The 13,591-nt window shown below is 37.6% G+C and overlaps 1 protein-coding gene across 3 annotated transcripts in view; it reads right to left on the bottom strand.

Annotated features, from left to right (window-relative positions):
• Positions 1–13,591, bottom strand: part of LOC121730013 (maternal protein pumilio-like) — a 103,386-nt gene that overhangs the window by 69,443 nt on the left and 20,352 nt on the right. For all 3 annotated transcript variants that reach the window (XM_042118818.1, XM_042118819.1, XM_042118820.1), the window contains 7 exons: positions 13,212–13,344; positions 12,494–12,643; positions 11,014–11,194; positions 7,047–7,248; positions 6,384–6,456; positions 5,114–5,214; positions 4,565–4,726 (listed from right to left, as the gene is read on the bottom strand). In XM_042118818.1, coding sequence (XP_041974752.1) covers positions 4,565–4,726; positions 5,114–5,214; positions 6,384–6,456; positions 7,047–7,248; positions 11,014–11,194; positions 12,494–12,643; positions 13,212–13,344 — 1,002 coding nt within the window. The remainder of the gene's footprint in view (positions 1–4,564; positions 4,727–5,113; positions 5,215–6,383; positions 6,457–7,046; positions 7,249–11,013; positions 11,195–12,493; positions 12,644–13,211; positions 13,345–13,591) is intronic.

The following is a 13,591-nucleotide window of genomic DNA, read 5'->3' as shown; positions in this document are numbered from 1 at the left end:
AACATAGGTTTTTATATCCCGGAAAATTATAGTACCTACATTATTCCCGCGGGATTCTCGATAGTATATTTACGCGGACGGAGCCGCGACAAACAGCTATTTAATCTTATCTTACTTCTTACTAATAATATTATAAATGTGAAAGTTTGTGAGGATGTATGGATGGATGGATGTATGGATAGATGTTTGTTCCTCTTTCACGCAAAAACTACTGAACGGATTTTGATGAAAATTGGCATGGTTGTAGTTTGGGCTCTGGATTTAAACATAGGCTACTTTTTATCCCGAAAAAGTACAGTGTTGCCGAGGGATACTGTATTTACGCGGGCGGAGCCGCGGGCAACAGCTATATACATAGTGTGTAGGAATAATGAAAAAATCCATACTAATTACTAACCTTAACGTTTGTTTCACAACCAGGGACTAAACATTTTGAATATTTAGTGTCTTTATCATAATATGTAAAGTATGCGTAAACCGCATTCTTCCGCTTTCTTCCCATTATTGTTTTTTAAATTTTTAATAAGAAACACCCAATAAAAATTAGCAACGTAGGTAAAACGCTTAGAGAATCAAACTAAAGTAACACGTCAAAACTATAATGCAATTAGCGAGCGAATGAAAATTGACTAACTAATATTGCCAGGTTCAGGGCTGGGACGCATGTAAGTTGCAACTACCCCGGATTGTTCAAGTCTTTACATGATAAGTTTCGAGCTGGCAACCGCGCCGCCGCCGCGCCCGCGCCGCCCGTTGCGTACTCTGTATTTTTTCGGTACCGAAATGATTTTGGTTGGGGTACCAATATAATAAAGGTATAACGATACCATAAAAAAATTAAGGTATAATTTCATTATTTAGCGGTACCGGTTCGGTAAATCGCTACCGTTTTGGCTCAACCTTTAAATCAAAGCGGTATCGTAATGTAATACCGGTATAATACCGGTATTACTGTACCGCTTTCAATCCCTGGACTAGACTAAGTATGTTCTTTAACGTTATGTGAGTTTTCTTCAGGAATCGTTCACTGAGCTGAATATTACTAGTTGCATAGCAAAAGTCTCTCATCGGTTACATAAATGTGCATAGCAATAGCAGTCCAATTACGAAAGAAAGTGTGTTTGATTACTCGTTTAGCCTTAAATCTTTTACTTTCACTGCACTCTTTAGTACATTACAATGCACGAAAAGCGGAACGCTTTTGAGAACAAAAGATTTCGTTTTGTGTATGGGCGTTATTGAGCAAAATAATAATATTGTTTGAAGTAGCGACCTCCACTATAGTTTAATTATTCTTCTTGGCGGCAACGAAAAAAATAAATACCGATTAGTTATGAAATCAAACAACGTCTTGTCCTGGCGGCAATGTGACATGTAGATTGTAGTCTACAAGTCATATATTATAGTATGAGAGCCCTAGAACAATTTTTTTTATTACTATCAAGATAATTTTGTGAGTAGCTTCATTTTGATAAGACGAACAACATTTTTATCTGCGAAAAATCTTGAAAGTGGTAGCTAACAGAAATAGAAAGGATTTCATACTTTGACTTAATGGTCCTAAAATATGGATTATTCTATTTGTAAGACAATGTTACTCTTAAATTACATTATAACTATTAACCTATCAATATACAAAAGATCAGCTTGTTAGGGTTCCGTTTTGGGGTTCAGTAGTCAACCAAGTTTTGTTGATTCCAGAACCCTATAACGGAACCCTAACTAGTAACATTGTCCTATAAATAAAACAGTCCATATTTTAGGACCATCAATTCAAAGTATGAAATCCTTTCTATCTCTGGGAGGTACCACTTTCGAGATTTTGCGCAAATAAAAATGTTGTTCGTCTTATCAAAATGAAGCTACTCACAAAAAATTTGCTTGATAATAATAAAAAAAATTGTTCTAGGGCTCCCGTACTAATATTTTAGTGGAGTACGATTATTACTATTATTATGAAGCAGAGAGAGATATTCTGAAAAAATAGTAGAGCCTCTAGCTCTATCTAAAGTTTTCGAGTGCTTCAACGCGATTTTTTATTCAGTCCGAAAGAAAACATTACTTTTTCTTTCGTGAGAATTGTTTGTTGTTATCTAAGAACTATAGGTACAAGCGCCACCTAGTGACAAATAACATTACCTTGCTCTTATGATTATATGAATTCATTTTAAATTACGTGCATAATTACATCTATAAATAGTATTTATAACAGTAAATTAATAAGAGAGTTCTATAATGGATGGAAAACTATAAGTGGTCCTTGTCGGAAATACTGTTTGCTCGGTTTCTAAGGTTTATCTGTTCAATAACGTAGTTGCTCCAAACCTCCTACATAAGGCAAAAGACCTATTAAATAGGTAAACAAAGTTTCAGTCAAAACCTCAGAAACGGGTCATTAAACGCTTTATTTTTCATAATAAGAAGTCAAAGTAGGCAAAACGAGCCCTACCACCAAGTTTTTAGTTGATAGACATACATAATATTGCTGCTATGCTTTCAGCCATTACTATAATGAGAAAGATCACCCGCTATTGCTGCGACAGCGCCATCTACAATCTGTACACGTCATCGTCAACTCTTCAAAAATTTAATTCTATCATTCATTATCATATAATCTGCTTGTATGAAGCTTTTAAATGCCTGTAAAGTAACGGCGTTATTGCGTCGTGAGTATAATAGTGCATTTGCTTCATTACTATTGAATTTCGCTCGACTCGCAACAATATGAATTAACTAGATGTTCCGCGCGGCTCCGTCCGCGTAAATTAGATATTACACGGACAAATTAGTCCACAAAAAAAACCTATGATCCTTCACGTGGTCTACTTCTTATCTGTGCCAAATAACATAAAAATTACTCCAGTAGTTCGGGAGATAAGCTCTTTCAAATAATTTCCCCCGTTTTTCCACATTTTCTTCTATTTCTTCGCTCCTATTATACCCTATGCGTTTTAAGACGATATGCGTGAGTCGTGACACATTATAATTGACAATAGTAAGGAAATAATTGACATGAGTTCCGTTTCATGCACCTTACATTTTTTAAATATATTCGTAACAATAATTTTATACTCCTATATATTTCACAGTTAATATTTATCTATATCTACATATTATGAAATAAAGTCGCTTTTTTTCCCCTCACGTCCCTTTGTTCCCTTTAATCTTTAAAACTACGCAACGGATTTTAAGTTTTTTAATAGATAAGAGTGATTCAAGAGGAGGGTTAAAGGTATAATAACATTCATTAAATAGTGGAGAAATACTGTTATTGTTGGGGTTTCTAATGTGATGTCGTAAATAATTATTACATTTTTTCCGCTTACATTGCAAACGCAGGCTGAACCCTACGAGATTTATCAAAATAATGTACCAAATATTGTACACATTGAAAAGGTCTACAGAAAACTGCGGTGGTATATGTCTATCTCTTATGGATATCCCACAATAATATTTTTTGTCATTTTCTTTTTACGACAAATAATGTCTAATTTTCGAAGTAATTTTAATAAATACAGCATTAATCCTTATCCAATTAAATAACTTAAATACATTGTTGATTTAATGTAGATCTATATGGCCCTTTACAGCATATTATTTAAATGAATATTTTCGATATTACTCATTTAAAAATTGCGGGAAGTAGCTTTTGCGGCGGTACCGACCAATGCGGGCCACGGGTAGTAATAATAAATACAAGTCAAAACTGCTGAATCGATTTGAATCATTTTTTCAGTGGCTATATAATATTTTATACCCGATGCGAGGCCGGGGCGGGTCGCTAGTAATTTTATATTAATAAGTTAGCATTTAGCAACTTTTCATTTTTATTCATTTACAATTATAGGAAACATTTGTTTTTGTAGATGGAATATTATTTATTACATATTGTTTTCTTGTAAAAATATTCTGTAGCAAGGAATATGAGAACTGTCACCCATATCATCTTAAAACGCATAAACTAGTCTTAGCGTGATAAAATATAGTCTATAGCCTTCCTCGATAAATGGGCTATCAAACATTGAAAGATTTTTTCAAATCGGACCAGTAGTTCCTGAGATTAGCGCGTTCAAACAAACTCTTCCACTTTATAATATTAAATACATTATATTAAAACATTTTAACTCCTACGACCGTGGATCCCCAACATGCCTGCGTCACTGGCTTTTTCAAAACACTTTACATCATATTAGTACGATATTACCGCAGGGAATATTTTAAACGTCTTTTGTACCATATTATGGCAAATAAACATATTTTGAATTGAATTGATATCTAACAACTAAAGTGTGGTCACGGAACACATAATATAAGACGTAAATCTGCATGTAAGTCATAATTGGAGATGTGAGTGCATGTATAGCGCGTGAAAAACAGTCAATTAAGTATTTGTCAATGAAGGAATTAATAAACGTTATTTTCAAGTTCACGCTAGCATGGCCATCGTAGGAAGAGTTTCTTTCTACGAAACAATACTCAAAGTGACAGATAGTCAAATCTGTCAATATTTGTATGTTTTCTCATTTTACAGAGACCGTGCTAGGACCATAGATGAGGCACTAACCTGGACATCGAAGGGTTGATGGTGTTGCTGATCGGGGGCGGTCTGGACGACGGAGGCGCCATTGACGAGCCCCGCCCCGCCGACGCCACCGCTCGCACCGCCCACACCGCCCACGCCCGCCACTCCACCCACTCCGCCCACGCCGCCCACACCGCCAGCGTACTACAACAACGCGATGAAGTTGAATGGTTGACTTGGTATTGTTTCTACTACAATAAAGTGTGACTATAGCAATAATTTAATTACATAATAGTATGCAACTCCAATACTGCTATGAAGTTCAAACTATGTATGGTGCGTTTACAATTTGCTTCATTTTATTATTTATACAATATACATATACCTATAAAGTATTTTAATAGAATAATAATATAATATATCTATGGACGCTTATCTATATCTATAAAGAAGTAAGTGAACAACTTAATCCTATGTAAAACAATAGGAACCACCTAAAACCTATGGTATAAAATAAGGCATAGTCGGTCACCTAAAGTGTTGTAAAACTCAGTCTTCCTTCACTTAAGAAACTATACCTTCAAAACTCACCTGCTGAGTGCTCGCGAAAGAGTTGTTGTCGAACTGCGGATGTTGTTCCATCTGCAGCACCAGATCAATATGCTGGTTCATTGAATCGTTTAATGTCATTCCTGTAGACAAAAATACTTTGTCAGAAGACATTTTATACATATTATTTCATCATTAAAAACGTACGTCTTCGTGCCAGTACATTACTTTCAAGATTTTACACATCCATTAAGGCTGCGTTTCCACCGGAGATGTGTGTTGTGTGGAGTGTTTTACAAGAATCAATAGAATTGTTGCGCTAGATGTGGACAGGCACATGAAGCATTTCTATTGGTTATTAAAAGAGTTAAACTCTTTAACCTGATATCTGCTGTTTCGTATTTTATATAAATAGTAAATATACATTCACTCATCAAGTTTGTTAATTCTTCTTATGACCTATCCATAGCCCAATTTTATAGAAAAATAAAAATTAAGCCTTCATCTTAAGCACAGCCATAGCTGGACATATATACATAGTAAAAAAAAGGCAGCGGAAAGACAGCTTGACAATGGTCACCAATTTCATCTAAGGTGAATAATATTATGGTGAATTTTACTTTATATCATTTAAACATCAGTTAATGTAAAAAGTAAGACATAATATAATAATAATACCTATGGACGCTTCACACCACGTCAGTCTGGCCCCGTGCTAGGTACCTGAAGGACTTGTGTTACAGGTACCAGACAACGGAAATATATTTAATACTTTTATACTATACATATATATAAGATTTTTATTATATTAAACACATATTTAATACACATCCATGACCCAGGAACTTTGAAAACTTTTTGTTCCGTCGGCGGGATTCGAACCCGCGACCCCCGGCTTGAACTAACAACAGCCCACCAACTGAGCCACAGAGGTCATCACACAAATGCGCACTATATAAAATAAACCTCAGATTGGTTTAGTCAATACCAATTTGGGATTAGTAACCAGTTCAGTTGGGAATTGGGATTCCCAAATGAACTGGGCTTGTACCACGAAACCGTTTGAGACTCAAACAATCGAACGAGAATGCCGCATCCTACTCTAACAAACGTGAAATGACGTTGTTAGAGCAGGGCGCGACATTCTCGTCCGATTGTTAGAGTCTCAAAACGGTTTCGTGGTAGGCCTACAGGTTACTAATTGCAAATGATTTTGTTTTTCCTAACTGTCAAAACTCACATGGGTTACGCGTTAGATCAGCAAATAGTCAATAATGTATAATATATAGCAATAATTAAAAACAATAATTACCAGGGTGTATTTGAGGATGTTGGGGATGAGGCAACCCCTGTATCGGCGCCACGCCCAGCATGCCAGGGTGGTGCTGAAAAACATTACAATCATTATTTAGATAACATAGTCTAAACTAAGCACTACAGAGTGTACTATGATGGGTGGATATTCTATGACTAGTTTTTTCTTGCAGTTTTTTTTTAATTATCGATCTCTGCAATCTGTCAATCTGTTGGGCGATTACGTATCCGGCGACTGCTTTGTAACAGGCGTTTGAGAACAGGATATTGCATAAATATATTTATATAAATATATTTATATAAATATACATACATTAATTAAACCGTCGCGTCGAATCTGCAAGAGATTTGTCCTCGTACGCGGAACACATAAAATAGCGGGTTGACGCTAGATGGGACCAGTGTGTTTTAGTGTGTTCGTAACAATATCTTTATTTACAATGGATATGACGTAAGATGTATGTATGTCATATTTGCGCAAACAAATACGGCCTAAAAGTACCATCGAAAAAATAGATTCATAGGCAAATATCGAAACTACGTCATTTGCCCTGGTTAAGTCGAATCAATGTATGTCATCATCTATCGGCTGGGTTTGACATAACGCGGCCAAACTGCGCAGGTCCCCCATCTGCCAATGAATCAACTTCTGCGGTAGTACCTGCGGATGCTGATGCTGCGGGTGCGCGAGGTGCGGCAGGTGGTGGAGCGGCGTGTGCGGCAGCGCATGCGGCGGCAGCAGCTGGAAGGCGCCGGAGTCGCCGTTGCGCACCGCCCCGCCCCCGCCGCCTCCACCCCCCGCGCCGCCCCCGGCACCGCCCTCCTCCTCAGCGGGCGACGGCTGCCGCGAACCGGGAGTGCGACTGCAAAAATACACCAAATTAGCATTGAAATATTACTGAGTGAATACACAAAATAAGAATTAACATTACCATAAAGAACATTTTAGATACACTCATACAGATTGCAAATAATAAAAGTATGACAAAAGCATAACACATACTATTGCATGCATGTCCATTCAAATATAAAAATGGGTTACCCCGTGAGTGACCAAGTCCACATGACTCTAAAACATTCCTATTAACCTGTAATAGTTAATATACCGATGCAGATCATTAAGAACAAGTATATTGTTCTGTGAGTGGCATATTGTGGGCAAAGTATCAAGGTTTACAAACATGGATTTTATAATTTTTTGTGTAGCATTTTTGAGACAAAATTCATAATAAAGAGTAGGCTAAGTCTAAAACATGATTTTAATTTTTGAAACTGTAATTATATTACGTTTTATTTTATCATACTAACAAGCTAATAAAGGAGATAAACTAAAATAGTGAATTTTATAACTGACAACTATTTTAATCATAATTTAGAAAATATCAAAAGCTATATTTACGAAATATATTAAATACTCAAAATAAGAAAATACCGCATCATCTAATCTACATCTGTGAGGCAAAAACTCAAGGAGTAGTGGTCGTGAATGCTATAAGAGGTCCGACAGCGCTGCGCGGGCGCCGGTGGCATTGACAGAGGCCATGAGCCGGCCGGTTAATGGCCCGCCAATACGCGACCTTCGCCGCACGCATGTCGGAAGGAGGGATCGTCTAAACTGTGCTCGGACCATTACCAAATAATACTTTACACCCTCCTTGCGCCACGCAGTCGGATAATAAGGGAAGATGCGATATTTTTATTTATGTGTTTATTTTAATAGAACTCCATGTATAATAGACCACAAGTATATTAAAAATTTAAAACACTGGATAGTCTGTATGACGTCACTACTGTTTGACAATTATTACCTGATCATACCTCTCAAAAAGTTGTCATGCTCCGCGTTCCATTTAGCGTTCAAAACGATGAAAACGCTAAAAATGGAGGCATTTTGATATATTTTAACGCTAAATGGAACGCGGGGATAGCATGTGTGACGTCACTGAACGCTGATTGGTTTTTTGAAATCCGTTCCGTTTTAAGTTACTTTTAATTCGTACTTTTTTTGTAAAAAAAAATATTTCATAAAATACTAGCTGTACCGGCAAACGTTTCTTTGCCATATAAAGTATTTCGCCCGTATTATTTTATTGAAGTGACTAAATAAGTATGTCACCATGGCAACGTCCATCGCTATCCCGGCACACAATTAACAATGGTCGCCGTCAGTCTCGAGTTGTAATAATTTACTATTATTTATTCAACAAATGCACTTATCAATATAAAAAGCACCCAGTAGCCGATTCTTAGACCCACTGAATATGCATATTATACAATTTGGTTAAAATCAGTAAAGCCGTTTCGGAGGAGTACGCGGCCTAACATTGTGACACGAGAATTTTATATATTAGATTACCCTTGCGGTGATTACCCTATTAGATTACCCTTCTTATATATTTTTGTAACATTTTAATAGCAAAATTTTCATAAATATTATAATTTGCATGTTCCATATTATTATAAACTTAAACGTAATGAGGAAAGTTACAAGAGTTATTATTGTGTTATTTTTAATACATGCGCTTATATAAATGTATCAAAATGTGTTATAAATGTGTTATATCTCTGAGATGTCGCTTTAAATGCAATAGATTGATAGATAGATACTTTTATTTACACATCTTTTTTGAACTACTTTGAGCGGTTTTGTACGAAACCCTTCCGTGCGTAATTCATCACATACACGCCGGTCAAAGGGGGCAAACGACCAATCCGATCGCCTCGTGGAAAGCAATTACCGTCCGTATATAATATGCCAGTAATGGCAGATGAAGTTACGACTACAACAAAGTTACAAGTCGAAAAAAATACAATAACAACTTTATTATAAGATTTCTTATTTTGTAAATATATAATAACTAAATGAAATTTAACACGTCGTCATAACGGAAATTTTACATTACTGCAATAATGAAATAAACACCGTTAGTGATTCTACATGAAAAAATACTAAATAGCCTTTTTATGAGAACTTTCCTGCATGCTAATTAGGATTATGTAAGTGGTTTAAAATCTTGTGACTCATGGGTATTATAATAATCATTTCAAACTTGTTGGAATAATTTACACAATAATATGCTAAGTAGAAAATGTGTAACATATTATTTGGAAACATAAAATATGCTTAATGTTTGAGAAGTCTGTTGAATGTCATATAATATTTGAATGTTTAAAATTCAGTAAGTGTCCCGTTTAATGTAATAAGCTGTGTACCATCAAACTTAATTTATATTTTAATCAAAAGTTGAGGTTGCAAAAATACTTAAGACCATCTTAAGACATTTTATCGTGAAACAACAAAAAAATATACATGGTTATCGTGTACCTTAACTAGGTATTTGTTTCAATTTCGTAGATTAGCCTATTAGTACTACTTGCGTCTTTAATACAACAATATCTACGCCAGTGTAAACGATTAACGGCCGTTCATAATATTTGGTCTATCTCTGGTTTTGCCCTACTAGAGATAGGAATAGCTCACATTAGACATTAGAAACATAATATATTTTATGTCAATTCAGTGTTATCTGCGATCGGTTGTATGTCAAACCAGAGATAGATTGAATATTGGAAATGGCCGTTAGAGATACATTCGTGCGCGAAAAAATGTTATGCTCGAATGCAAATCGATTAATTACAGCTCCTGCGGGGCTAAAATGGTCACATTTAGCAATTCCTCTCAATCAATTCAGCAAATGAATTGTCAAAACTGTCAAACTGACAAATGTCAAATCAGTACAAAAATACAGAAATGAATTGCAAGCAGAGTTGCATTTTGCGATTTTAGAAAAATGAATCATATTATGATTCATATCATGATTCTTCAAAGCGACCATTTTAGCCCCGCTGTAAGCCAGAGTGGCGACTGGCGTGCAGGAGTTGCACATAGCATCTGCAGAGTACGGCTGCTGGTTTTAGTGTCACGCGGACCGTCGGTACGGATCTCTTCCTATAGACCCATATGTATGAAGCTTTAAGAGTAATTCTAAAATGCTCCTTAAAGCTTCATACAGATCGGTCTATACGAATTGATCCATACCGACGGTGCGCGAGACACTAATGCTGGATTTACACGGGTGACTAAAGCCGCACGATTTACGCCGCACGGCGAAAATCGACTGTCTAAATGGCAGTTCGACTACACCGCATGCGGCTAAAGCCGCAAGCCCCAAAGTGCGGCTGGTGACTAAACACATCAAACGTGCAAACGCTCAGTCGCAAGCGATCGCTTGCTGCAAATACATAGCGGAGATTTCGGGCGGCACAGGCGCTTTTTGTAGAATGTGTAAATGGGGTGGCGGCGATTCAGCTTGGACAGGCGATTCGACTGCTGACTTGCCGCGCGACTAAAATCGACCCGTTTGTCACCCGTGTAAATCGAGCATAAACCAGCCTAAAGCTTCGGCCAAACCTGCGCGACCAAAGCGACTGCGAAGCGGGAGCGTCTACTGCACGGCGGACACTACCCATATAATCTTATAGAGCTTTGCACACCTGCGCAACCGCAATGCGGTACGTTCGCGTTGGCAGAGCGGGGCGTGCGCGTCCAGTTGCCGGAAGCGAGGCGCAAACCAGTTTCGCGTTGCAGACGCTGCCGCATCGCGTCCCGCGTTACTGACTATACTCACTTGAAGGCTTTATCGTCGTCCTGGCCGTTGTGCAGGCCATTGGGCATCTGGTGGTCGTGCAGGTCATGGAGGTCCTTGTCGAAGGGCGAGGCCGTCTTGTCCTCGCGCTCCTCCAGCACCATGCCACGCAGCCCCGCAACCACGCCGCCCACCTTCTCGCCGCCCGCCACGCCTCCCGCTTCTAAACATATTAGATGGGTATTGGTTATGTGAATTGAAGACGCGAGTTGAACAATAAGATAAGTAACATTTTGTAACATAAGGACATTTACTCATTTTTTTCCTTTTAATTTGGACAAACCTTGCAACTTATCTACTTCATCACCTGACTAATGTATCTATGTCGTAGAATGATTTGATAAATCGAATTTTCGCGAAAATTCTAGGGTTTTCGCGAAAACACGAATAATTAGATAATGTTGATTACATTTTTCAATTTTACTGACAAAAACTAGTGTTTTCGCGAAAATGCGAGCCGCCTTAGTACGATTGCGAAACGAATCGTTAGTTATTATCGAAAAAAATCACTGATTGGTCGGTTTAAGCGCCTCACAACAACAACTTCTCTGATTGGTTGAAGACTTGACGTTTTAAATGTCAATTCATTGTCACTTGTCATGCGTTGTTTTGTTTGTGGTTGTTTTTGTAAGCGAGCTAGCAGTTTTTGATATTTAATGTGTTTAAAATTGCAGTTGGACTTGAAAATTAGTGCGAAAAGTTATCTAAAAGTGTGTCTGTAAATACAAAATGACTGATTGTGAAATTAGTACTGAAAGTTTAACAGAACCAGCAACTAATTCTGAGTTTTGTCCTTTATAATTCTATGGTGTATTACCTACCTCAAAGATACATAGGAAAAAATATTAACCAATCAGAATAAGAGTTGGCCAGTAAGCAAAAATCAAGCGTTAAGAATGTGCAATGTTACTAAGGCAACTCGCGTTTTCCCAAAAAACCTAATTTTTTTAGGATAATTGAAAAATGTTATCACCATTATCTAATTATCCGTGTTTTCGAAAAATCCCTAGAATTTTCGCGAAAATTCGATTTATCAAATCATCCTACGACATCTACACATAAAAAGCACTTTTTTTTCAAACCTTTTTCCAGCCCTAAAGCCTCCATTTATGCAAAAAACGGTAATTTTTACTGTTAGCTAATGTGTTCTTCTACACACATCTTCAATTTAAAGAAAAAAGCACTTTACGAGCGTTTTCCATCTTTGAGCGTAACATCTACAATAGAATACGGCCCTCCGTTGTATAGATTCGCAACTGTTTAAATCGGTTCTGTTTCATGTTATGTGTTTGTTCACGAAAGTGGTAGTTAACAAAGATCCTAAATATTTTAGGATTGTTCTAGGACAATCTTACTGTTAAATTATTTCAATATTAACCTATCAATATCACAAAAAATCAGCTGATTAGGGTTTCGTTTTAGGGTTCTGTAGTCAACAAGTCGTCGTTACTAATACACGTACCAGTCGGCGAGCCGCCGAGCACGTACTCGACCATCTTGACGCCGAGGCCGGCGGTGTCGCGCGGCGAGAGGATGCTGGCCGCGTCGCCGCCGGGGAACGCCACGCCGCGCCGCGCCCCCATCATCGGCACGCCCACATTGTGTTCCACCACTGTCATCAAACACATACACAATTATTTTAGAGTAAGAGCCTGCGATGGTCAGACCTTCCTTCGTTTCGTAAAGCTGTTACCTGTTTGTGGCCTTTACAGAGGTTTTGACCAGCAACTGTGGAGTTTCGGTCCCGGTTGCGGGTCGTTTTTACCTCTGTGAAGGCCACAAACAGGTAAACTTCCAGCTTTACGAAATAGAGGAAGGTCTGGCCATCGCAGGCTCTTGGTCCATTAATTTTAATGCAACCCGATTAAGGGCCTGTTTCACCACTTCCTGATAAGTGCCGGATAGGCTAGCCACAACTTATCTGACAGATACAGTACGGAGAATCTGCCAGATAAGTTGTGGATAACCTATCCTATTTTGAGCTTTTCCAACTAAATCAGTTTAGGCGCTACATACAATATAACAATACAAATTAACATTTGTATGTTTAATGTATCCCAACAATCCAAGAAAACTTTATACAAAACCACTCAAATGCATGTTATTAGCTGATTGACCCGTCATGTCATAACACTCTCAATAAAATAACACCATAAACATAAATATAAATATATGCATACCTTGAGCAGACCAGGTGGGATCGCGCCACATCTGTTCGGGGTTCAGTTGGAGTGGTGGGAGGTGCTGAGGCCCCTTGCTATCCCCTCCAGCGCCCGGTCCCTTGTCCCATAACTTTTTTGCTGCAGGTGCAATCTAAAAACCGATCAACCATTACACAAATACCCTAAATGTCATTTCATACAGAAAATTAAAAATATGCTAGAATAAGAAGTTACTGATGTATATTAAATATAAGATTTGTTAAAATCAATTATTAAGCGTGAAGCCAAACTGGCGTAATTTGTGAGTTGTTAGTCGCAGAATTTCGGCAGGCAGAAATTCTGCTGCATTCAGTTTCAGAGGCAATTCCTACTTCATTCACACTTCATTTATTTGAAAA

This window comes from Aricia agestis, chromosome 8 (assembly GCF_905147365.1).
Source record: "Aricia agestis chromosome 8, ilAriAges1.1, whole genome shotgun sequence".
Taxonomy (NCBI): domain Eukaryota; kingdom Metazoa; phylum Arthropoda; class Insecta; order Lepidoptera; family Lycaenidae; genus Aricia; species Aricia agestis.
The sequence above is the reverse complement of the archived record's forward strand: the minus strand, read 5'-3'. Positions and strand labels throughout refer to the sequence as shown.